This window comes from Osmia lignaria, chromosome 5 (genome assembly GCF_051020975.1).
Source record: "Osmia lignaria lignaria isolate PbOS001 chromosome 5, iyOsmLign1, whole genome shotgun sequence".
Classification (NCBI taxonomy): domain Eukaryota; kingdom Metazoa; phylum Arthropoda; class Insecta; order Hymenoptera; family Megachilidae; genus Osmia; species Osmia lignaria.
Genome location: NC_135036.1, coordinates 10,868,427 through 10,892,241, shown reverse-complemented (window position 1 = coordinate 10,892,241; position 23,815 = coordinate 10,868,427). Strand labels below are relative to the sequence as shown.

General features: G+C 44.7%; 3 protein-coding genes across 7 annotated transcripts; all 3 read left to right on the top strand.

The window, feature by feature from the left end:
- Nucleotides 1–298: 298 nt before the first annotated feature.
- Nucleotides 299–19,465, top strand: LOC143305328 (TWiK family of potassium channels protein 18). 3 transcript variants are annotated; one of them, XM_076688387.1, is made up of 8 exons: nt 299–607; nt 771–942; nt 4,269–4,425; nt 4,489–4,564; nt 4,633–4,814; nt 5,226–5,410; nt 6,070–6,221; nt 19,324–19,465. In XM_076688387.1, exons 1-7 carry the CDS (start codon nt 299–301, stop codon nt 6,174–6,176), a joined length of 1,188 nt encoding a protein of 395 aa, XP_076544502.1. In that variant the 3' UTR covers nt 6,177–6,221; nt 19,324–19,465. The 3 variants fall into 3 exon arrangements, with proteins under 3 accessions (XP_076544502.1, XP_076544501.1, XP_076544500.1); XM_076688386.1 differs by lacking the exon at nt 19,324–19,465 and adding an exon at nt 19,101–19,235; XM_076688385.1 differs by lacking the exon at nt 19,324–19,465 and adding an exon at nt 19,105–19,219.
- Nucleotides 19,466–19,483: 18 nt separating this feature from the next.
- Nucleotides 19,484–21,908, top strand: LOC117604716 (TWiK family of potassium channels protein 18). 3 transcript variants are annotated; one of them, XM_034325108.2, is made up of 5 exons: nt 19,484–19,741; nt 19,817–20,171; nt 20,345–20,736; nt 20,810–21,257; nt 21,774–21,908. In XM_034325108.2, the coding sequence occupies exons 1-5, from the start codon at nt 19,484–19,486 to the stop codon at nt 21,887–21,889; spliced, it is 1,569 nt and encodes a 522-aa protein (XP_034180999.1). In that variant the 3' UTR covers nt 21,890–21,908. The 3 variants fall into 3 exon arrangements, with proteins under 3 accessions (XP_034180999.1, XP_034181000.1, XP_034180998.2); XM_034325109.2 differs by having other exon boundaries at nt 21,777–21,904; XM_034325107.2 differs by lacking the exon at nt 21,774–21,908 and having other exon boundaries at nt 20,810–21,564.
- On the top strand, nt 21,893–23,775 carry LOC117604960 (uncharacterized; the record flags this gene model as incomplete). The annotated part of the gene is made up of 1 exon (XM_034325615.2): nt 21,893–23,775. A coding segment is annotated over one exon (531 nt), but the record flags the coding sequence as incomplete, so codon positions are not given.
- Between the last annotated feature and the right edge of the window lie 40 nt (nt 23,776–23,815).

Genomic DNA, 23,815 nt, shown 5'->3' with positions numbered 1-23,815 from the left:
ACGCGTTTGTTAAATTTACGATCAGTTCGTTAACCCGGCTAACCGACTCGCTGGAGGCGTTCAAGCTGGCTGGTAATTTTGCAATTAGCTGCTCCGTTCCCATCCACCTTTTCGACTCCCTTCTGTCACCTTCCACGGTTCCCTGTATTACTCATCGAGGATTATTCGTCGGTCCGTGTAATTTTCGATTTCTGTCAGAATGCTGTTCGAGTAGTCCAGCAAGTTGCTGAATCGGTCGGGAAAGAAGCGAAGAGTGGAAGAAAACTAGCGGCAGATATCTGAAATAGCGGCAGGAAAGATGGAAGGGGATCGAGCATCGTACTCGACGTCGAACAGAAACTGGCAGGGTGGAAGTTATCGTAGCCGCGGCGGAAGGAGAAGAAAACGAAGACGGAAACCGTGGGCCGAGAGGATAGCTGACTGGACCAGGGCTCTGATAGCCTTCCTCTTCAGCAACGTCGGTATAGTGTGCCTGGTGGTCGGATATACCATAGCCGGCGCCTTCCTTTTCACCCACATCGAGGGTAGAAACAGCATGGACGTAACCGGGGACGCGATCAGGCTGAGAAACCTGACAGCTGCCACCCTATGGGAGCTTACCTCGAAGGTGACGAGTTACTTCTCTCATCGATTCATCTTACACATTTTCTCTTTCCGCTAGTTTCCTCGACTTTTAAACACTCTCGAAATATGCTGTTCCTCCCTCTAATGTTCTTTCCATCTCTCGTACCTAAATCCTCCAACTGTTTATTTGTGTTCCCCGCGTTTAGGAGAACGTGTTCTCCGAGAGGATCTGGAAGGCTAAAGTGAGGGCGATCCTAGAGAACTATCAGAAGATGCTGGTAACAGCTGTAAAGAATGGGTACGATGGGTCCGAGGAGAACAAGAGATGGAGCTTCGCCGGAGCTTTTCTCTATTCCCTCACGGTCATCACTACGATCGGTAAGCGCGGATAACGATATCATTTGCTTGGCTCCATAAGAGAATTTGTGGATGGCTGGAAAAAGTAGTTACTAGAATTATTTACGAAAGCGTACGACCGAGGGTAGTTTCCCTCGCGTGAAGTTTAATGTCTCGAGTCCGACGAGCTTCCGGCTCGAGTAATCCAGCTGGCAAAAAGAATGGTTAATGCCGAAAAGAGAAACGCGCACACGAGTGGCCTTTTACGTTTGGAACGTACTTAGTAACTCGAGCGGGAACAGCAGATTTGAAAGTTCAACGTGGACAGTCCGAGCGAAGTAATTTATTTACGAGTCTATATGGACGCGTCTTTGCGAATGTATTTTTTTTTTACGGGAAAACCGAAAGAAAATCCTGGAATTTAATTATGCCAGTTTCGTATTTCCTCGGTGAAATGGATTTTCGTGCAGGACGGTCGGCGAGCTACGAATCATACAGGGGGAGGGATTCGTTAGACCGGAAATTAATTAACGCTCGAACTCCTGAGATTAACGAAGCTACTCGAAAGGTGATCTTAATCAATTTTCCGATTGATACGTCTCCCGTTTCAGGATTAATTAATCCCTCGATTCGATTCATTTTCTTGAAAGAATATCCCTCTCTTTTCTCCGCGAAATTATTCCCAATCGGAAGGACATCAATTAGACGAAAATGCGACGAGATTCGTTGGCCATTGTTGGCCGAGTTTAAGGGACGAAATCGATAACGAGGCAGATTGGTTTACACGGTAGACTTTACTCGTGTTTACCTGCAAGTTTGCTCCTAGTTGCAGAAATTCTGCTCTACACGATCGTTTCGATATTATAGACCTACTCTCTACCTAAAGCCTACCAAGTTTCGTCGAATTGTTGTCTTAAGGTTCGTTTACATTTGCGGACAGGACAAATGTTTCTTAATGAAAGCATTTCGATTCAAACACTTTTGAAAGTAGGAGAAGTTTAAGCGAAAACATGGAGAAATTTATTCTTTCCTTGTGAAAAAAAAAATATTCGTACGCATGTTTGCGAATGTGTAAATTACACTTTCCGCGGATTACTTTTGAAACAAACCATTGGTGTAATATCTTTTCATTGAAATGCAGATTTTTTCCGTTCTACATTGCAAATTTCTTCGGAGAAGTGGTCTCTCGTACAGCGATATGAAACGTTTTTTTTTCATCAAAACGTTGCTTCTTTCTTCCCCAATTTTTTTTTTCCTTCCTTTTTCCCTCCGCTCGAGATTTTTCATTTCAGTGTCGAAAGAGTTTGAATGGACCGATCAGTGTCGCTAAATATAGAGAAGCACGGAATCGTTGGTTGGAAGAAAGTCGATTGTAGGGGCTCGACCTTCGCTCGACGATCTTTCGAGGTCACCGAGTATATGAGTCAATTAATTTCCGATTCACCGTCGTTGACCGTGTTTCTGAAGGACGTGTTTAACGCTAATCCGCGTCAGCTTCTTCCTTCGAGACGGACGTTAAATCTTCGAATTCACCGAAAACTTGCATGAACAAATACACAGTTGTCAGTCTCGATTAATCAATTGTTTATAGAATCTTTAGGGAAACAAAAAAGAAGCATCGGGTTAGATTCCAGCAGGTGCGATGTTTCCCATGGGAAAGAACTGTTTCGTCGAGCAAAGCCGTCGGTGCTTTTGTTCCCGATGCCGATTTCGATCGGTCCAATTGTTCACAATGGACTTGTACGACGATCGTTCAGCAATTTTTTGTCGGCTCAAAAAGCCTATAATACCCAGTCCTGTGTCGGGTATATCAAATTTGTATAGTCGAAAGAATTATTGACGAGTTAACTCGTCATACTCGGTTAATGGGTTGAACATCAAATGGAAACTTAGAGGATCCTTTTCCATGGGATCCGCTTGGAGGTAAACGCGACCTCCTGGGTGCAAATCATTGCAGGATGAAGAGGATGCAAGAAGAGCGGCATAAAAATTCCATTGTACTTTTTCTTTTTTTTCCATAGGAACGACTCGATATTTCTTTTTTACACAAAGGCCAGCGAAAGCAGCTTGGGCAAAGGGTTAGATAGAGGGAATTAACGAGGCGAACTTTCGGCACGTTAGTGGCGTGGTCGCGCGCGCACGCGACCTTTTAATTAATTCCACGAGGGGGAGGGAGAGGGGTCCCTCTCGTCGCTCCGCCGTCCCTCGGTCCTCATCCGATTCGAGACGAGACCCTGCCATCCACTTTATCTCGACCGTGATTACAGGCCAGCAGCATCAGCCTAAAAGGGTCGGCCAGTCGACGGCCAGATCGATTCTCGCGAACCAACCCCCTTCCCTCTTTCCCCACCCACGATAACCGCTTTTGAAACGCGTGAAAATTTTCAGTCCTCCTGACTTATCGCCGATTCGGAATAAGACCGATGGCGGTAACATTGGGTCGCGATAGGATATCGCGGTATAAAATTGAAAAGGGATTCTTTCGAATGAAATTTAAGAGACGGTCATTCGTTTCGAGTGGTGGATTAATATCGGGGACAATTTAGTCCGGGTACGCGGGTAATAACTTCGGGGATAGGTTGAAATTTTTTAGAGTACCGCGCGAGAGTCATCGTCCCGTAAAGTCGATAAATTATAATAACGGGTTCGATTTTATTGGAGCCCGCGTTCCGTTCGCGTGCACAAACGCAGCCCGCCAATTTTCCGACGCACGAATGGTTAACGAAAACTCGGCCCATTGGAGAAAAATCAGCCATGTCGCTTTATTAATTGCCGCGATCCGCAAATATCAGCTCGCTGAATAAGTTCTGTCCGAAAACACGCGGAGAACGAAACTTTACAAGGCGTTCGGTTACGTGCGAGCAGCGTTATTTGTGATAATATTTTCGAAAGGCTACAGATTTTTAGTAAAATCTGGGTCAAACGTGGAGTCACGTTGCAAGGAATGAAATAATATTATTTTTTCAGCGAAAGTATGTACGGACAGAACTTATACAGCGGGCTAATATTTAAAAATAACAGAACGAAGAATGAAAGCGTCTGCGACGCTTCGTTTATTTAGCGAACGGGAGTGCGCGTTTTTAATGCATCGGTTGCTTCCAGCGAACGAGAACCACCCACACCCCGCGCCCATCGTCACCGGTGAAATTTATTCGGGAAACCTTCACGATTTTACCTGGACTTTTCCCGGTTCCCTGCTAATCGTACGAAAATTTCATACCCAACTCCCTCGTGGACGTAGTTTCGAACCAAATGGAACTATCATAGTTCTGAATGGATAATATGTACACGATCAAATATTCATCGGAACGAGCTGATTACATATTTGATAAGGACAGGTTTTAATATTTTAAAAATCCATTTTACAGGCTATGGAAATATTTGTCCAAAGACGAAATGGGGCAAAGTGGCGACCATAGTGTACGCCATAATAGGCTTGCCACTTTTCCTCCTCTATTTGAGCAACATCGGTGACATTCTCGCGAAAAGCTTCAAATGGACGTACGCTCGTTGCTGTCTCTGCAAGTAAGCCTGTCTATTAGTAAATTTGAAGCCGAAAATTTGAAATGAAATAATTCCGGATTGAAGGTGTCGCAGGAGGCCCCACGAATTCGCAGTCAGGCCTCAACAGGAGGGTGGTGATGTTAGGAGAAATCATTGGCAGGTAAATCTCGATCAGCCTTTTGTATTTTTAGCAGGAAACTCTGATATGATATCAACGCTCGTTGGCAGATGATTGACGCGAATGGCAGGGAAATCGATTCGTTCGACGTGGACAAGATCTCTTTGGAAAACGACAGGGTGGAAGAGGGTGATAGAAACGACGAAGACGAGGAGGATGATGACGACAGTAGCAGTTACGATCCGCAACGCGTCACCGTCCCTTTAACCCTTTGCGTCGCGATAATGGTTGGGTAAGCGTCGATAATCGAATAATTAGATTGGCAATTGAATTTTTAATATTAACATTTTTCCCATAGAATTAATTGTGGAAATTTTGGATTATGGAAATTCTTGTTGGATAATTTACATTTTTCGTTATTATACTTGTCTAATTACCTACTGTCCTCATTCTACTTGTCTCCCCATCTCATTGTCCTGTCTGACAACGTAGACCACCTATTCTGTCTGACCATACATCGACCTATTCCACTTGTCCGACTAGCAACCCCTTTAAATCAACATTTCTCTATTTCCACTACGATTTCATTCGCTTTAATATCGTTCCAAGCACTGTTTCCTTTTTTTTAATAAGAAAAAAGACTAACCAGTTACGAAATAGTGTAAGGAACGTATATTTCTCTGGTTGGAAACGACTTTTCCAGATACATCTGGGGCGGTGCGATCCTCTTCTCCGAATGGGAAGACTGGAACATGCTGGACGGTTCTTATTTCTGCTTCGTCTCCTTGTCGACCATCGGTTTCGGGGACATCGTGCCAGGTGACAAAATCTACGCCGCTCAGGCTCTCGATTTATCCTTCATCTTCTGCTCCATGTACCTGATGCTCGGTGAGTGACATCGCGAACGAATCTACTCGATTTTATTTTATATACGAAACGGTGTAAACAAGTATGGAGAAAAATAAAATATCCTCGATACTTGGGTGTAATTTGGCAAAGCGACGATTGGATTCTGCTTGATTTCCGATGGAACAGGTTGTCGCGCGATGATCCTTTCAATTTTTCATCGATGGAAAAAGAAAATCCTCGATTACCGTGTAGTTTGTCAAATTTTCCAGACGCCTGGTATCGTCGCGACGCTTAATGAATCGAGGGCCAAAGTGCCGCGAAGCGTGTCAAGGGTCAGAAGATCGATCGCTTTTCATTCTCCCCACCCGCGGAGGTCCTTTCATACCTAGCGAAACTAAACTCTGACACTAGCGCGTGAATTCTTCTCGGAGCTGACGCGAATCGAGTAGCTTGATATTTCTTTTTTTTCCCCCCCACGCCTTCTTTCAACGCTGAAAGAGGCTTTTGAAGCGTCGTTTTCGAGTGGCGAACGAGATTCCGATAACTGTTTCATGATTTAAAAGCATCGATTTAGATTATTGCGATGATGTTAGAACGCTTTCATTTATCAATCCGGGCTGAATTACTTTGCCAGAGTGTGATACACGGTTTTATCGATACCTATTTCATTTTCTAACGTTCCGTTTGATGCGTTACAGGAATGGCGTTGATCGCGATGTGCTTCAATCTAATGCAAGAGGAGGTGATTGCAAAGGTGCGCGCATTCCTGCGTACCATTAAATATATATTCAGATGCGACAGGTGACCAAAGCCGACCATCAGCCACGTTCTACACCTTCTACCATGTTTGGTGAGTTTTGTTTTTAAATAAAATTAAAGAAAACGTCGCCTTCGAGAGAATAATAATTCAGGGATTCATTAATGAATTATCGTCGATAACGAAGCATTCACCGCCGTGTTCAAATTAACACGACGACGAAATTCATAGGGATGAAATGAAATATTATTTCGACGAATATAATAAGACTGGAATACTGGGTCACAGTGATTCGTCCCGAAAAAAAAGGGGATTCGAAATCAAAGACGATTACGAGCGGTTGTCCGAAGGGATGGGCGCGTGAAAATTATGATTCTATCGGCTGACTGGCTTGACGGAGACGTCTGTTACACAAATAGGGGATGGAAAGGTTTTTCTTTCTTTCATGGCTCAGTCCACGGGAAAAATGTGAAAGGGTGGAAAGCTTGAAAGGGGAGAAAAATAAAGGGAGCACAATCGTCGAAGGTACAAAGAACTCATCTTTGCAATCCCAACGCCTGGCTTTGCCGAAAAAACATCTAGAAGGGGTGAGAAAAGAGGGTGGAAAATGCGCGCTTCTTATGAAATATATTCGGAAAGAAATTTGTACGTTTATCCGGAGACCGGTCTGAGTAATTAACGCAGCTATTGTTAAGATTTCTTCGTTAACCAACGGTTGCTAATTAAATTCGACGAGGTGAAAATAAGTTTCAATTTATTAAATCAATTATTAAAAAATTAACTCGGACTAATCTCTCTAAAATCAAAGAAGGTTTCCAAAGTCTCCGAATGAAACACATTGACGAAATATTAGAGAACCAGTTTTCTTCGAGATCGGGCTAGAAATTGGAGGCATCGTACGATACCGATCACCGATGGAATCATTCAAATCGATCACCCCCAATTCAACAATTTCATCACTTCATCATCCCTATCTTTCAATCTCCATCGGAGCCGGCTCTCTCAAAGCAGAAACCCATCAATCTCCTGGTGGTAGCTCGATGGCAAGCGAACCGCGTACCGCCTCATAAAGCGACCAATCAAGAGGGAGATCAAGCCGAAAAGATCACAAGCATAGCCATCGAGTGTGTGGCCTCGGCCTTTGACGTCTCTCCAGCCGTACGTTCCTCGAAGAAGACGAAAAAGACGCGCGACAGAGATCCCTTTCGCGAGGGTGAAGGGTGGTGGTGGTGGTGGTGGTGGTGGTGGTAACGAAGGGGTGAGAAAACGATAGGGGAAGTTGTAACGGGGCTGCGGCGTTCCTTCATGCGGTGATCGGACCGCACGAGGTAGCGGATGCGCAGTGAACCATTGGTACCAGTGCGCATGCGTCGTGTGCGCCCTTCTACGGGGTGCGTCCGTGCCGGCGACGCTGTTCATGGACGGTGGACAGTTCTCACGGCACTCGACGAACGTCGTTCCTCGTTCAATCGACGGAATACCATTATTAGACCTCGAAATCGTGTCCATCGAGCCTAACGATCCACCAGATGTCCTGATCGCGTCCATGTCCGCTCGGGAACCGCGTCGCGTCACCGGGTTCTCCGAACACGCGATCCCGGCCAGAGGATGCTGCGAGCGGATGCAGCGTGAAACAACGTGGCTGTCCGTGCCGAACGAACCTCTGAATGGGTCTGACAGAGGCGCGTCATCCCGCAAGCTGACGTCCGAAGAAACTGATCCACCGAGTCTCATGGTAATCGACTTTTCATAAAAAAAGATGGGAGAATCATGGTGGTACCGGAACCGGAGATGAATCTCACCTCGACCACGTCCTTTTTCCAAGAGCCAAGCAGAAACTGTTGATCAGTGTCCGAAGAAGTGTCCGATTCAGAAACAGATCCCAAAGTGTTTCCTCGGCCCCGAGTGAGTGCTTGGATTCGGTCTCGTTTCACAGATAGATTCTTCTGGCCGAGATTTCGCAGGAGCAAGTTTCCTGGAGATTTTTCAGACATAGGGGAGATCCCTCGGTTCTGTGGATCCCAGCGAACAACTGGGAAAAGTTTGTTCCGCTTTGGCGAGCCGATATGCCTCGCGAAACGGCCGTGGGAAGTTGAGCTCTGCCACGATACGGACCGAAGGGCGATCGCTGCTAAGGTAAGTAGCAAGTTACCGGGCGAGTTTCGAAGAAACTTTTTCGAATGTTTCCGAATCGATGCACCACCACCACCACCACCACCGCCGCCGCCTCCACCACCGCCGTTACCCTCGGCACGATTTTTATCGCGTTGCCGCAGTTCCGGAGATACTTTAATAGACATCGAGCTTGTTGAAATTATTCTTCGGAACAGGGAAATTAAGCGTAGCCGGTTTGTTAATCGACGCTGATTGAAATTCGAGAGGTAATTTGATTGGACACGGGGCCCGGTCACGCGATATCGGGCTGATTTGTGGCAGATCTTGTTACCCGTTCGATGATCTGTTAATTTCGCGTTAGATTCTTTGACAGAATCGTTTGTTCAAATTTCTACTAAATTTGCAGCAATAAAATGTGCTTTTTCTTTTATTTCGAACAAGCCACGTTGCTGATAATATTGGAAATTTAATCTTAAGTTTCTGGAAGTTCTAAAGTATTCCTACGCTCCGAACTGACATAACAACCTGTCGCTCGGATAAATTTAATTATTATGATTAAACTAAAAATGTTTATCTCGCGCAGAATGAACTAAAATTCATACGGTATAAGAGCTACAGAAGGTTCATAGTTCTCTGTTGAGTTTCATTTTAAAATTGAAATTTATACAAAGATTTATTCCATTATTCAATAACCAGATCCTCAGTGCTCTCAATGAGTAATGAAAATTCCATTTTAAAATATGATTAGAACAGATGATCTTTCCAGGATATTAAAAATAAATACTATATTTTTAACTGAAACACATTCGGTGATAATTTAATTAAAACGAGCTTAAACTTAAAATATCCAGTTTCGTTCAGTTTGGTAAACTTCGTTAATGTTTCAGTCAAGTTTCCATCGAAAGGACCCCCCTGTATAACGGTGTATTTTCGTGGATAAACGAGGAAACGTTTCGCGATTCATAGAATATCCAGTGGAGAGGTCGATTCGAGTAGAGATCGACGTTTAACTTTTCACGCTCCCGGGTGGAGGCGAAGTAATTTCGCCCGGTTGTCCCGTTCGTTCTGTTAACAGCTTTCGATAAATGTCCCGTCTTTGTTGCCCTCGTCCGGTTCGTTTTACGTTCGCCGATTCGTCAGCGAAACTCGCTTTTATCGAGGAGTGACTTTTACCATCGAAAACCGATTCCTTTCTCTCCCGTTCTTAATGCTTTTCCGCGTAATGAGAATCCCCGACGAGATTCCATCATCCATTCTGTCGATTTTTATTTCTATTATTCGCCATTTATTTCGTACAACGGTGGCTAAATAATGATCCATGGAAATCATCTATTCCAATATCGTACAATGTGCTACCAAGAAGCAATATCAAATTAATTCTTTCCCAAGCCTTTCAACCATCATCAAAGATCCTCCCCATGGAAGTTACGCTTTCAAGGGTTTCGAAAGTTTTGACGAGGCCGATAGCGTAGAAGGAAAGTTTAAAAAATTGATTCACCCGCTTCAATTACGTATTAAAATTTCTTACAAAGGGCAAGTATATTCGAGCGAACAGAAACGAAAGAAAATCAACATCCCCGTCGATCTTCTGGCTGAAGGAGTTTTAAAACGAACAAACGAAAAATAATATCCCCCATTAATGATTCTCAGATTGTTACACGCGTTCTATATTTTCCAATTGCAAATGAAAAGGATCGCCACAAAGGCAGATGTTTTCGCGTAACAAATAATTCCATCTTTTGTTGGCCGACCAATGGGACAGGTTTGCCGATCCGTCAGTGAAAATTCGCTTTTTTTTTTTTAGTCGTAAAAGCGCAGGCGTCACTCGCGCATAGATAATTCATAATGACGATGCTGGCCTATAGTTGTTCCGGCAAACGGAAACCAACCCCCGTCCTCAACTTTCTTCCAGCGACCCTTTTCTGTCTTCCTTTTTTTTTTCCTTTTTTCTTTTTTTTTTTTTATTTCCTTGCTTACTCCGACCAAGCTTTTTCTACATTCGGCTCGTTTTTTATTCACGAGAGGAGGCAGAACTTGTAGCCTGTGGCGAGGATCTTTTAACGTAATTGGTTGCCGTACGCCACGCTCCACTTTAAGCGGGAAATCATAAGTGATATTGTTGTTTGTTTGTTCTCTTTGAATCAAGCATTCACGGCTATGTTTTCAGACGACTATTGAACATGTTGGCTAAATAAAAAATGGAAGGGAATAGTGGGAATGGAAATTTTGATACCGAGCTAGGTCAATTGCGACCCAATGGTACTTGAATTAAAATTCAATATTTATATTCTTAATAATGTTATTTACAACATCTGAAAGTAAATATGTTCATTCAGACATGTTATTCGAAGTAATAATCGATAGAATAACAAAACAAGTAGAAAACATCGAAATTTATCAGACAATTATATTAAAAAATGAAAATTCTTCATAAAAACTTATATGTTTCTAAAGTTCCCTCTATTTTGAACAACTTTTCCCTGAGACAATATTCAAAATAATGCACGTGTGAAAAATTATGGCGAGAAAAGTGGAGGTTGAAATACGTCTGACCATATACTGATCTCTATCCCTTGCGCCCCAGTGTTCTCCTCCTCCCTTTCACTTCCTGGTCAAGTTAATCATAGTTTACTATATCCGCTCGTGTAATTCGATGCTACATGTTATTCACCACTATTTTATCGCTGGATATTAAAAATTTCAGAAGGATCCAACCGATGTCGCGTGTTCCTGTCGCGTTGAAACCCTTCGGGAAAGTGGAACGTCTCTCTCGAGACTTTCGACGCTTTCGAATCCTTTTCAGTCCAGCCTGGTAAATCGTTAAATCCTTCAAGACTTCTCGATCATTCGGCAAAGTAGAAAGCAAACAGGTCTGCCAGGCGTCAAGTGGAAAACTCTGTTCGACCGTGAGATTAGTTCTCCGATAGCACGGTACAGTCTTATTTATTTAAGTAACTCCATTAGCGTTCGAAGATTTAGAACCGCGGATTCGGTTTCGAATAATCCACCGTACGAGACGGGCCAATTGGTACTTCTTTACCCCTTTCTTTTTTTTCTTTTTCTTCTCCTTCGTGGCAGCTAAATAACAACCCTAGCCGGATGTTTTCGAGAGCTTGTAATCCTAAGGGTCGCTTGGTAAATGGGCTTCCCTTTTTTTTTCTTCCTCTTTCTCTTTCGTCCAACCGGAAGAAGAGGGATTAAGGTTAGGTCGGTATCCTTTCCGTTTCTTGGTCCTTTGAGACCTTTATTAGCGGCGTTTATGTACTCGAGCTCGTGAAATTCCTCCGGCTGGAAAGTTACCGCAGACCCCGTTTTCAATAACACTATGAACCGTGTGTTTCCTTTTCCTTCGTTCCACGCCTCGACTGCTGTATATCGATCAACCACCCTCTTCCTCTTCGATAGATCTTTTTCTACTTGCGAAGAATTTAAGTTTCCTCCGAAGAACTATAATTTTATAAAACTTTCTTCGTTATCGCGGGAATCGCGATTGTTGATCGAAAGTAACGAGCTATTGGGTGAACTTTGATTCCTGGGTGCCCTCTCAGTGTTTCAAAATTCTCTGGATTCGTAAATCCGAATGAATAATCAACGCTGATCGAGGAACAATTGAAAATGACGCTTGTCAGTAAAACGCATCGGCCCACAAAACGCGAAAGAGCGAAGTTTATTGGCCTCGGTGTTTACCTTTCGTTCGCAGCCTGCTCGTTAATTACTCGCCAGTTGCGTTCGTTGTTAACGAGACTAAAACGGAGAGGGGGATATTCAATTTCTGGCCGAGTATTTTTCTCAGCCGAACGGGATCCTCTTACGGCTTTCAGAGGATATCGCGAAAAGCGAAGCGCGACTCTTCATTACGGTATTGTTCGTAGCTGTTGATCCTTTTCTTTTTTTTTTCTCTCCTCTTCGTTCCTATTTTTGCAGCGAGGCTTTTTTTTGAAACTACCAGCAAACGTCGAGTTTCGAAAAATCAGTCGGGAAAAATAGCTGCGCCAACTTTTTCACCGTTTCTTGCGTCCACGCGCTTTAATTCTTCGTTTCCGTCGACACTTTAATTCGCCGGTTAAATTGAAAGCTTTCCACGCCGGTTTCCTCGCCCTTTTTACCAGCGTAATATCGGCACCACCTTGTCGCTTCTTTCCACTCGCTGTTTTTCACCACGATTTTTCTGTATCTCGTAGATGCGCAGCTCGTTTGTCCAGACGAGCTCGTTTCTTCACGCTCCATCTCGTCCGTGACTCGCCGACATTCTTCAAGAATTCGCCCGCAATAGAACGGCTGCGCGACAATTAAGGAAGGAAAAAATCTTTTGATGTATGTTAATATAGATTATTATTCTTCTGTTCAAAGTGATCGAGAATAACAGACTTTTGTATTATCAGTTGAATAATACATTATGCGTTTCACGAATTTTTGGGCGTTTGAAAAGCACTCCGGGAAGAGATTTAAACATCAATTATCACTAATTATATTATCGATAATATTTCATATCTCTCATTGTTATTATCTCGATACTGCCATTTAAATTGTTCGAAATAATTTATTCGCGATGTAAAAACGAATACGAATATCCGAGCGATTCGGATTAATTGAAATACACTTTGCCATCTGAGAAAACAAATGGAACAAGATTCTTGGTGTTCGGTGTACAAAGTTGGTTATGCTGGGAGAGCAGGAGAAAATTTCGAAAGTTCACCGAAAGGGACGAGCAATTAGGTGATCAGGGGGCATTATTTCGAAGTATTTTCCACGAGCTGGCAAGTTCGATTCGCTGGAAGGCAAAGGAAATGAGAAAAGTTATGGCTGAGTAAGAAAGAGAGAAAATGAACGGTGCTGTTTGAAAATATTTTCTCCCGGCGTTATCGAGTTTCTACCATTCTTTCCGTTCGAACGCGTTCCCCGTGAAAAGCGTCGTTGCGATGGAAAGTTATCCGAGAACCTTCAAGGTAGAAACGACGACGGCGTTAAGAAGAAGTTAACGGGGGCTTTATATCGCGAGACTCCGTAGGAAATCCAATCGTTTCACGCGACTCTCGTCTGCTACCGAAACTTTCCTCTCCACCGCCCTCCTTAAGCCCCGCTTAATTTACGTCTCTCTTAATCGAGCTATTTCCCTTCTTCGCTCTTTGATCGTTACTCGAAATGCTTCTCCGCTATTTACGATCAAACGTTACTATCGTACCTCGCCTTTTTTCTGGGGGAGGCCTGATCTAATCGCGAGTGTACATTGTTCCTCTCCTAAAACAAAGATCGCGTCGAGCGACAAGAAGAAAAGCAACAGGGAAGATCCGGGGTGCGATTAATAGCGGTTCGCGAGAAGTAGAATGGCGCGAGTCGGTGATCGTAATCGTAGGGTAATTCAATTATCTGCGAGCGGAGTAAATAAATCGCGGGTGTTAGTTGGATAAACGGCCGTGTATTTATAGGCATAACCTAGGGAAGGGATGCGCTGGGGGGGGTGGTGGTGGTGGTGGTGGTGGTAAAATAAGGAAGAAGCAGCCTTTTTATCCTCGGAGCGTCGCTGGAAGAGCTTCTCGTTCGCAAATGAGGCACGAGCGTCGAGATAAGGGTGGAAAAGCCGCGGGCCAGGCCAGGGTCGAGCGTATACGCGAATAAAGGGCGATCAAACGCGATAAAAACTCTGCTCGAGAACCGATAAGCCCTAATTGAATGTTCCCTCTCGATTTTAGCCGGCTATAAAGTCGGCAACTTTAGCCACCGCCTTGCCGATAGCTGCTCTTCCCCATCTTCCATACATATTTTCACCATCACCCGTTCTCGTTGCAACCCGATTCGCGACGTGACCAAAGTCACGAACGATCTAAGAACGCACGTATGATTAATTGAAACGCGAGGTGATAAGTGACAAGTTATATATCAAACCGTTCTTGTCCATTACCGTAGAAGTAAATAAATGGGAAAAAGCTTCATTTCCGTCGCACACGGTCCCGGAAACCACAGTTGCCACGATAAAATTCCATTACCCGTTAGACTGTTTCGTGCATCGCCGGAAAAGAGAAAGGCGAGAAAGTCAGCTAACGGACCAAGAAGAAGCTTGGTAAAATCTCATTCGATACCCCTTCCGTTCTACGATTCAGGAAACGATTTTCTTTCCTTTCACGCGTTAACATTAAGTAAGTCCAACTAGTGATTATAGTTGACGATAGTGATTCAGTGGAACAACCAGTCTTGGATAAGTTTTATCCGTTCTACCGACCGTTTGACCACACACGGCCTCATTCTACTTGGCCGACCACACGTGGCACTATTCTACTTGTTTAACCACAATTGACCCCATTCTACTTGTCTACTAACCAGTTCCTCTCGGCACACAAGAAGGTATTCTATTTGCCTGATCACGCATGGTTTTGTGCTATTCGCCTGACCATATATTGACATATACTACTTAAGTACAAAAATATCTCGTTTGTCCGACTATCAGCGGCTCTATACTACTTGCCCGACTACTTACGATTCCACGGCACTCGCCCTGCCTGTCTGACCATCCACGATCTATTCTACCCCTTTTCTAACATTTCAAGGTCTCCTTGACGGTTTTAAATGGAACACGTTATTTCCGTTCAGTTTAATTCGGGAACGCGGAAACGTGTCCCGATTCCTGATTTCTAAGGGAACACAGCGACGTCGACCGGTCTATTCTTACCGCACGGGGGATTATCCCATAATCCGTGCTCGAAAGTATCGTCAATATTGTGACAACGTTCGATCTTTTCTCCCCGGTCTGTCGCGAAAAGCACACGGGTTATTCCTATGGAATAAAAACATTTTGAAACGCGATTCACCTAGGTTGATATATGCTAAATACACACGCCTCGAGGATTTAGGAATGTAAGATTTGAGAAATTTCAACATTACCTGGCTCGAAGTTACATGGTAAACGTTGCTGTTGTTCGTCTAACTGGGAGGATTCGGTTGACAAGCAGTCTGTTACGAGCTCGTTATCTCACGCGAGCAGACGCATTTAATTCGAGACACTTGAACTTTTCTCGCGCACGTGAGCCTCGTCGAGCTCGCTTTTTTTTTTCCAGTTGACGTGAGACTAGTCAAGCTCGACAAGACTTCTATTTTAATACTCAAAAAATATAATTTCCTGTCAGTCAATTTGATTCTATTATAAAATAAAGCCAGACCGAGTTATTTGATACACGCTTTCAGTTAACATCGTTTGATTATTCGCTATCGAACGGCAGACGCCCCTAATTGACGATCCTTTTGCAGAAATTCTTCCTCCTTCAATCGAATCCTTTCTAACGTCTCCTTGCTTTCAGTTAGACGAAGTTTCTTTCTATTTTTTTTTTTTCTTTTTTTTTTTAAAGCAGACGTTGCCTCTTCTTAGCGAGTTCGTGTTGCATCGGAAATTCGGTCCAACGTCTCTTTGTGTCCCTCTCTCAGCCCCAGGAGGCTGCAGACTCCCACGCCTCTAGCTGCTCGGGCTATCGATTGCGAGCTGCCAGGGCCACCAAGACCCCTGGCTTGGCTTCGCCTCGCTTCGCTTCGTTGTGCTAACTCGTTACGCGGTGTTACCGCCGCGTTCCCGATTATACCACCACCACATTCTAACCTCGATATATCCCCTTTTCGCTCTCCCTCACCTTCCGCCTTTTTCTTTCAATATCCTTTGTAACGTTCCCAGCTGTTGCTCTCTCTCTTCGTTCATTTCCAAATGAAACAAGTTTTGTAAATTAACCCTCTATTGCATGAATTTTTATGACGAGTTGAAAAATATATATGGCTGTTAGTCTACTTAAAAATGGGGGTGGTTATAAAATAAATAATAAAATTTTATTAGAAAATTGCGCAATGTTCCCACTTGGAATATTTGAAATTTAAGTAAACGGAATGCGATAGGGTTAAGAGAAAAAAATTCGATGATTCGATTTTTCTTTTTTCCAAAGCACCCTTTTGTCGCCGTACCATCCGATTTTTTCCTCTTTTGTTCTCATCACTGTATCGTCTTATCGTCGCATCTACGGCTCATTTTGTAGCTACTTTTTCACGCTGCCCTTCTCATTTCCCGCGTGCTGTCGCTCGTTATCTTCGCCGTTTTTACTTCCGCCACCGATCCGTCTTTGTCCACGAGCTTCTTTCATCCCCGGCGCCGACTACCCTCCTTCGGTCATCTCGAGAAAGAAGGAATGTTTCCGTCGCGTAATCCCGAACGAACGGGGAGTCGCTTCGAATTTCGATTGCTTTCGGTGAAATATCAAGGGTTCTTCTTAGAAAGCTGATCTCGTGTCGGGTTCAAAGGATCGAAAATGTTCAACGATGCGTCGAGCGGAGATAAAGTCTTACGTCTCCCCCGTATCAGCATGCTCGTGCCCCTAGGGAGCTATTGCTTAGATGCGATTCACTCGGCTTATCCCCGACGCGTTAATTAGTTACGCGCGTTAACGTCGTCGTCGATTATACCACGAGCGGGCTGCATCAATTCCAATTAAACTGGCCTACACCCGAGGGAATGCGATTCCTTCGCGTGCCAACAGATGCCTTGATTCGATCGTATCGGAAGCTTCTACACAACGATACCCGGTTGTCATCAAAGATTTGAAAATCATTGGACAAAGCAATTTTGCATTTATACAATGATTTTCAATAAAATATTGAAAGATTCTTTGACGATTGAACAAGAGAGATTGAATGGGGAATTGATCGACGTAGGCGTGAAAAACGTCGTAGAGAGGTTGGTAGACGTCGATGCACGTTCGCGACGGCAGGCGTCGACGTGGACGTCGCCATAGGACGACACGGCGACCCACATTCCGTCGAATTTAATTTCATGCCTTATCTCTGGTAACCACGGTACAATGCTTCAACTGGGGCGAATCCTTCTATCTTTCCCTCCTCGTACACACGCCCCACATACATCGCTGCAAAACCTGTACACCCCTTGTCGACGGTGTCTTCGCCAACCCACCTTCCTCTTCGTGTACACGGTATTTCAACCTGTGCTCGTTTCTTCCAAGTAATCTTCTCTTCTTTTCGTTATCCTGGATTTATCGACGATTACAACGGCGAAACTTCTGAAGATTCTTTTTTTCTTTTCTTCTCGCAACAGAAGCGATAAATTTTTAATATCGAACTGGGTGTAATCCCTATCAAACGGTTAATAGGATACAGGAATGTCGAAAATAGATTAGAGTTACGTAGCCAAACAGAACGGGAACTGTACACATTCGTTCGTTTGTTGAAACCGAGTACGCGGTAACTAAGCTTGCAAAGTGGCGGCTATGCAAATATCGAATCGTGTACTTCTAAATTCAATTAACTATGATGATACAGATTATGCGTTTCCGTTTGTACGCGCAACACGTTACATCGGAACAAAACCGTGGAAAGATGTAACGTTGTAATCCTTTTATTGAAAGCAAAGGGTGACGTTCGTTTATGTACACGTAATTCTCACCCTTTGCTGACCCATCGATTCTCTATTTTATTTACATCGTTACATGGTAATTGAACAGGGAAACGGACGGAGAACTTTAACCCTTTGACGATGTTGGAAAATATTGGTAGAGAAATGAATCCTCTTTAATTGGTTTTTATAATTTCATTACAATTGTATCGGTCTCTTTGGAGGTAATTATTCATCAGCTGATCGCTGGAAGGCCGATATTGCCTTCAGAGGTGTTAGCCGAAGACTAATGAAAGCCTGATTGCTTCTAAACTTGCCGAACGTTAATCAAAGGCTAACCGGAAACTGTGTTTGTCGGAAGGTTGATTATTTAAATTGATGCCCAACGGGAAACAGGCTGATCAGGCTGGTAAATTAAAAGTACTCGTTCTAAAATCGTCGCGTTTGAAAGACGAAAGAGAAACGATAGAGTGTATTAAAACGAGCACGAGGAGAGTAGTTTACGTTGTACGTACACAGAGCCCGTCCACCGATAGCGACACGCAATTGTACAGGTACATCTGTTATAAAGCGAGCGTACTCGCTGTTCCAACGTGTCGGAGGCGGACACGTTTGCTGGAGGTCGATTGTGGCTATTTCTGTTCGCGACGTGGCTCGACGCGTACGAAACGATGGGACAGGATCGCTTTATCAGGCCTACTGTTCTATGCCTACGTTGAAAGCTGGTTAAAAGCGCGAAAACGGGACGTTTATTTCGGGACATCAAACTGCTCGATTATTAACTTCCAACGTCGACGGGAAATCACGAAATCCGGACGGGTTCGTACGCTTTTCTAGATGTTAAATTTGTAGAAAGCTGGATATACAAATTGAAAGATTCCTCGAAGAATGACGGAGGGAAAGTTCTTGTTATAGCATCAAAGATCCACGAGTTACAGACTTTCCGGCTCGAGGTTTATGTTTCTTTTTCCCTGCCGCGTCGCCTTGCCGCGCGAAAAATCCTAACTACGTTATTTCATCGAAAGAGGATTCCGCGAAAGAGATACTGAAAACGATAGAACGCACCGTCGCTTCCCTCGTATCTGAGAAAAATCACGCGTCTCGTTATCCGAGACCGAGATTCCTTAAATATAGAATACGATTTCGAATGGAAGTACGTAAACTGTTGCTGATGTAGCAAATGTTATATTCAATAAAATCTAAGAATAATTCGGTGAGCTTCAAATAAGAGCTCAATGATATTCCTTATTCTTTCAATCTATCGGTAATATATTAAATAAAATTCATTCAGTTGTTCAAAGGACTCACCATCACCGGCAGTCCAATTCCATCCGCAGTCTCCAAATTCCGCTTTGTATCCTTAGATCCATCTTAATTCCTAAAAAATTATAAAAGACACTTTTCATAGACTGTCCATTTTAAAAGAATCGTCCATTTAATAATCTAATAATTACCTCCAACTATCCTAAGCAGCCATTCGGTAGTTAGTCCTCAGATTCGCACATCCGATCGTTGCTGAATTAGCTGAGAGACGCGTCTTGAGCAACGCGTAACCGGAGCGCACTCATCAGCACCGGCTAAGATACGGTGGTATCCAGCGAGCATCTCGGAAGGGCTTAATTGCCGTTAAGGAGCAATTAGGCCCATTAAGCGGAGAGACGAAGGGTTTCTGACATCTAATGGGATCGCGACTAATCTGTGCGACAGGCTTGCCAGCGTACCAGATGGACGAGGCTCGAGGAAGGATAGTAGAACGATAGGAGGCGATCGGTTGCGGCTGCAGCTGCGGCGTCGGTCGCTGCACCTGCAACTGCAGCTGCGGCGACGACGCTGGCGGTAGCGGCTGGTTAACCCAGACGGCAAAACGATGCAGGGGACCGGCGATTACTATCAGAGGGCGCCGCGATGCTGTCCAGGAAGGAACGCGAATACGAACACCGATACTCTGAGGATCAGCGCGTCGACCAGAGGGGCGGAATTGTTGTGTTGCTGCTGCAGCTGCAGCACCGCCACCTCTACTAAGACGCCAGGCTTGCTGGCCAGCCTTGGGGTCTGCGTCCTCGTGCTGGGGTACACGTTGCTCGGCGCGTTCGCGTTCATGGCCCTGGAAGGTGGTCTCAAGTCGGTAAGTACTGGTCTTGGCTTATGTAAAAGGTTTAAAAGAATACCTTGAATTAATATGCAAAAGAAACCGTTGCAGGATTCAACAAACGACTTACTCGTTCCTGGCTCAAAGTCCGAGGGGTCTTACGTGGTGCCGAGTCTCGACGACGACACCGCGGCCATGGAGCTCAGGGCACGTACCGTTGAAAGACTTTGGAGCATCACGGAGGACTTGAACGTGTTATACAAAGAGAACTGGACCCGGCTGGCGGCGAGGGAGGTGTTCGAGTTCCAGGAAAACTTGGCCCGCGGTCTCAGGAGAACTTCTTCGCAATACGAGCCGGTTGGGACATCCACTCGATCGAGGGATCATTCGATGGACAGGAGACCGCATCGTAGGTGGACATTCAGCGGTAGTTTGTTGTATTCACTGACCCTGATCACCACTATCGGTAAGCTCCACTGTCGGCAGTTGCTTTAGTTCGTATGTAACTTTGAGATTTTCAATCTACATCCGTTCAACCACAAGCCAGATTGCCTGAAAACACACCCATTAGATTAATGGGTATCCTGACCACTCGGTTTATCAGCTGACGCGGCAATAGTATTCGATTGGCGTTTCCAGGATATGGCAGCGTGGCACCTCGCACGGTCTGGGGTCGATTGATCACGATAGTTTACGCTCTGGCCGGGATTCCTCTGATGCTGGTCTATTTGAGCACCGTCGGAGATGTTCTCTCGAGAAGCTTCCGCCGTTTATACGGTCGGCTTTGCAGGCCCAGAAATTGCACGAGGAAGCAACAGCCACCACCTCCACCGCCACCAGTCGGCGGCATCATGAGCAAAACGTACAGATACGACAACCACGTGGACTCGAAGTCTGCTAATTATTACTCGGCCAGCAGGGAGAGCTCTTGCGACGATCTGGGAACCAGAGGCACCAGTAGCGCGATTCTGCTCGATTGCGGAAGCGAAGGTCTGCTTCACGCTACTACGAGCTCCACCGCCGCCCTCCAAGTACCATCGTTTTCTCTAAACAGACATAGAAATTCACGAAGACACAACTACATACGTATAATCCTTTTTTCAGGATGTAACATCTGGTAACGGTAAACGCCACTTTCACCCTTGCTCGTTGTCCCTGTCGACCAGTTCGTCGCCGGGTTACGTGGTGGAGACAAACGCCGTGAGGATACCGATCAGTCTCTGTCTGGTGATCATGCTGATCTACATATGCGGCGGAGCGGTGATGTTCAATCGTCTGGAAGGTTGGAGCCTCCTGGAAGGTGGCTACTTCTGCTTCACCAGCCTCGGAACAATCGGTTTCGGGGACCTGATGCCAGTTGGAAGAAACGCGGCGTCCACCACCCTGGAGGAACTCAGCCTGTGCGCCTGCTCGCTCTACATACTCGCCGGGATGGGCCTGATCGCCATGTGCTTCAACCTCGTCCAGGAGGAGGTGGTACGCGTGGTCAGGGTCTTCGGTAGAACCTGCGGCATGTCGTCGGGGGTGGTGGTCGGACCTATCGGTGGTACAGGTATCCCTGATGCAGGCATTCGACGGGGAACCGCTAGATTCGGGCGAGATGAAATTTCCTGGCTCCGCTTTAGTCAATTGACCGCTTTGAGCCTGGCGATTATACCTTTGCTTCTTTGTTAGAATTCACTTTTATCCTTCGTTCTTCAGTTAATGCGTCTCTCTAACCGGTCCATCCATTTCGAACAGGGAATACTATCATAGCAATGGTACCTTGTTGAGTAAGAGGATCCGATGGAGAGCCATTCCACACCGCAACGCACCTCGTTCCTATTATCCATTCTCTGCAAAAAAAAAAAAAAAGTAAATTAATTAACTGAACGTTGAAGAAAATGGCCGGGCTCAAAGTACATCGAATCGACAAACCATTCGCTTGCACGTTGAGCGGTTCTGATCCACTCGCGTCGGGGATTTCGATCGGGCATCTTGACCACTTTGCATAACCCCTCCAATTTTAATCGCGAATTAACAACGCGGCCGTTTAATCGTAGAGATTGACTGGTTCGTTGGTGTTCAGCAGGTGCCAGTCCTGGGCTCAAGGGGGAGCTCGACGATGGTGGAGGCACCAGCGACTCGCGATTGTCCGAGCAAGAAGAAGAAGCAATCGCCATGTCCATGGTGCCAGCATCCTGACAGCATCAGGCCAGGAGTCCCGGTGACGGGAAGCTCCTGGCCCACGCGTCCAACACTGCCGTAAAACCATCGCCCGGTCATCATTCCCTGCCGCGGAAAAAGACACCATCCGAGATTAGAAACTCCTCGACCCAGCAGTTCCAGCGTGCCCAATCGTTAAGGCGAAGCTGTTTGTCGCCTACGCAGTATCATCATCAGCAGCATCATCGTCAGCATCGTCAACAAGAGAGCTCGTTGCACTTCGAATACTTTGTACCCAGAAGCGTGAGCGAGTTTAACCTAGCCGCGGCTGCGGTCACCGATATGGCGGTACCACCGCCGCCACCCACTTCCGTTCTAAGACCATCCTCAGCGGTTACGCCTCCGTTGTCCTCTGCGCCTAATCCAGCCTTGTCCAATCAATCTCGACTGCTCGAGTGTTCTGGAACGGCTACCAGAAGCCGTGAGAAGATGGTCACGTTCGAGGACGAAGGGATGAACACCTCGACGCCAACCAGGAAGAACGTTTCCGGGCTGGACAATGTTTTCATGTGACGCTGCAATCATGGTTGAACTTGTGAATCGATATTTCAACGGAGGATCTATCTTTCAAGGATCTGGTTACGGTATTTCAAGGGTGGATTAAGAACGATTAAGTTAATTATGAAATTGTCAGGATTTAGGGTACTTTGATGATTGAATTTAAGGATACGAGGGAGAAGAATGAAAATGAAGCGAAGACAAGGAATGGACGTAGAGTTTCGTACTCTGTAAAGACACGAACTTCAAACAACGAAGGTGTCTTGAACGAAGGAAGCCGGGGTTTTACTTTTTCGAAACTTTAACGGCGATATCGTTCGTCGTGACGAAAGACACTAGATTTCTATCGTTTACATTATAACTACCGTTACTGTAACACTAATTAATACTCTTATCGCTGCTGATACTCTTCTTCTTACCATTATCGTTGCTAGATTACGTGGTACGAGCGGGAGCTCGTGAAATTGTGAGAATTCTTCAAATGTATGCGATTACACTGCCTCTTTCTCTCAATGAACAGCTTGTACAGGGTGAGACAATTTGAAGAGATACAGTTCTTCCTGAAGGAATACACATTCTTAACGTTGAAAATGATTTCTATGCAACGGTAGTTTCATATCGTTACATTATCGAGTAAATATTTAAAAAAATATAATTCATCGAAATTAACTTCAGAATTTTTCTTTCGACTTTTTATAATGTATTTCTTCGGGAAAAACTTAATCTCTTTCGTACTATGTCCCCCTTGGGTGTACTTATAACGAGAAACACACACAGTTCTTTGAAGAATAAACACTTCAAAGGGTCCATGAATTTTCATACTCTACTCTATTCCCTCGAGAAACATAGTTTAAAATATTCCATGTTTCCCATGGAAATACGTATATTTGTGACAAGAAAGAGGCGACGTAAGAGAGAAAAATAATGAAACACACAGCCTTAAAACGCGCCTCACAAGCGGTTCAATTAATTATTGTCACAACAAAAAAAAAAAAAAGACAGATAATATAAAGCATAAAAAAAAGACGTGCATAGCTACGAGGCGGGTCTGTCCTAGTGTAATTGATAAGGAACTCGTTTTAATTGTTGAACGTCGCTTAACTTTAATACGAATTGATAAGCCAGTGTCCGAATAAAGGTAATTATGTAAATGATTCTAGTATCATAAAGGATCGTGTCCAATCTTTGTGCGCACGGTGAAAGAAGCGACGTCACTCAATCAACAGGTTGAATTATGGGGCTCAACGAGTGTTCGGATACTCTGTTTCTACGCGTATTTCACGATATCGAATGAGTTTTCATTAAAGAGAGACGAAGTATCGAACAATCAGAACGGAATTGATTTTTTTATTGACTGGATCCTCTTCGTTACGTTAGTTACGATGAAAGTTTTGAGAATTCAATAAA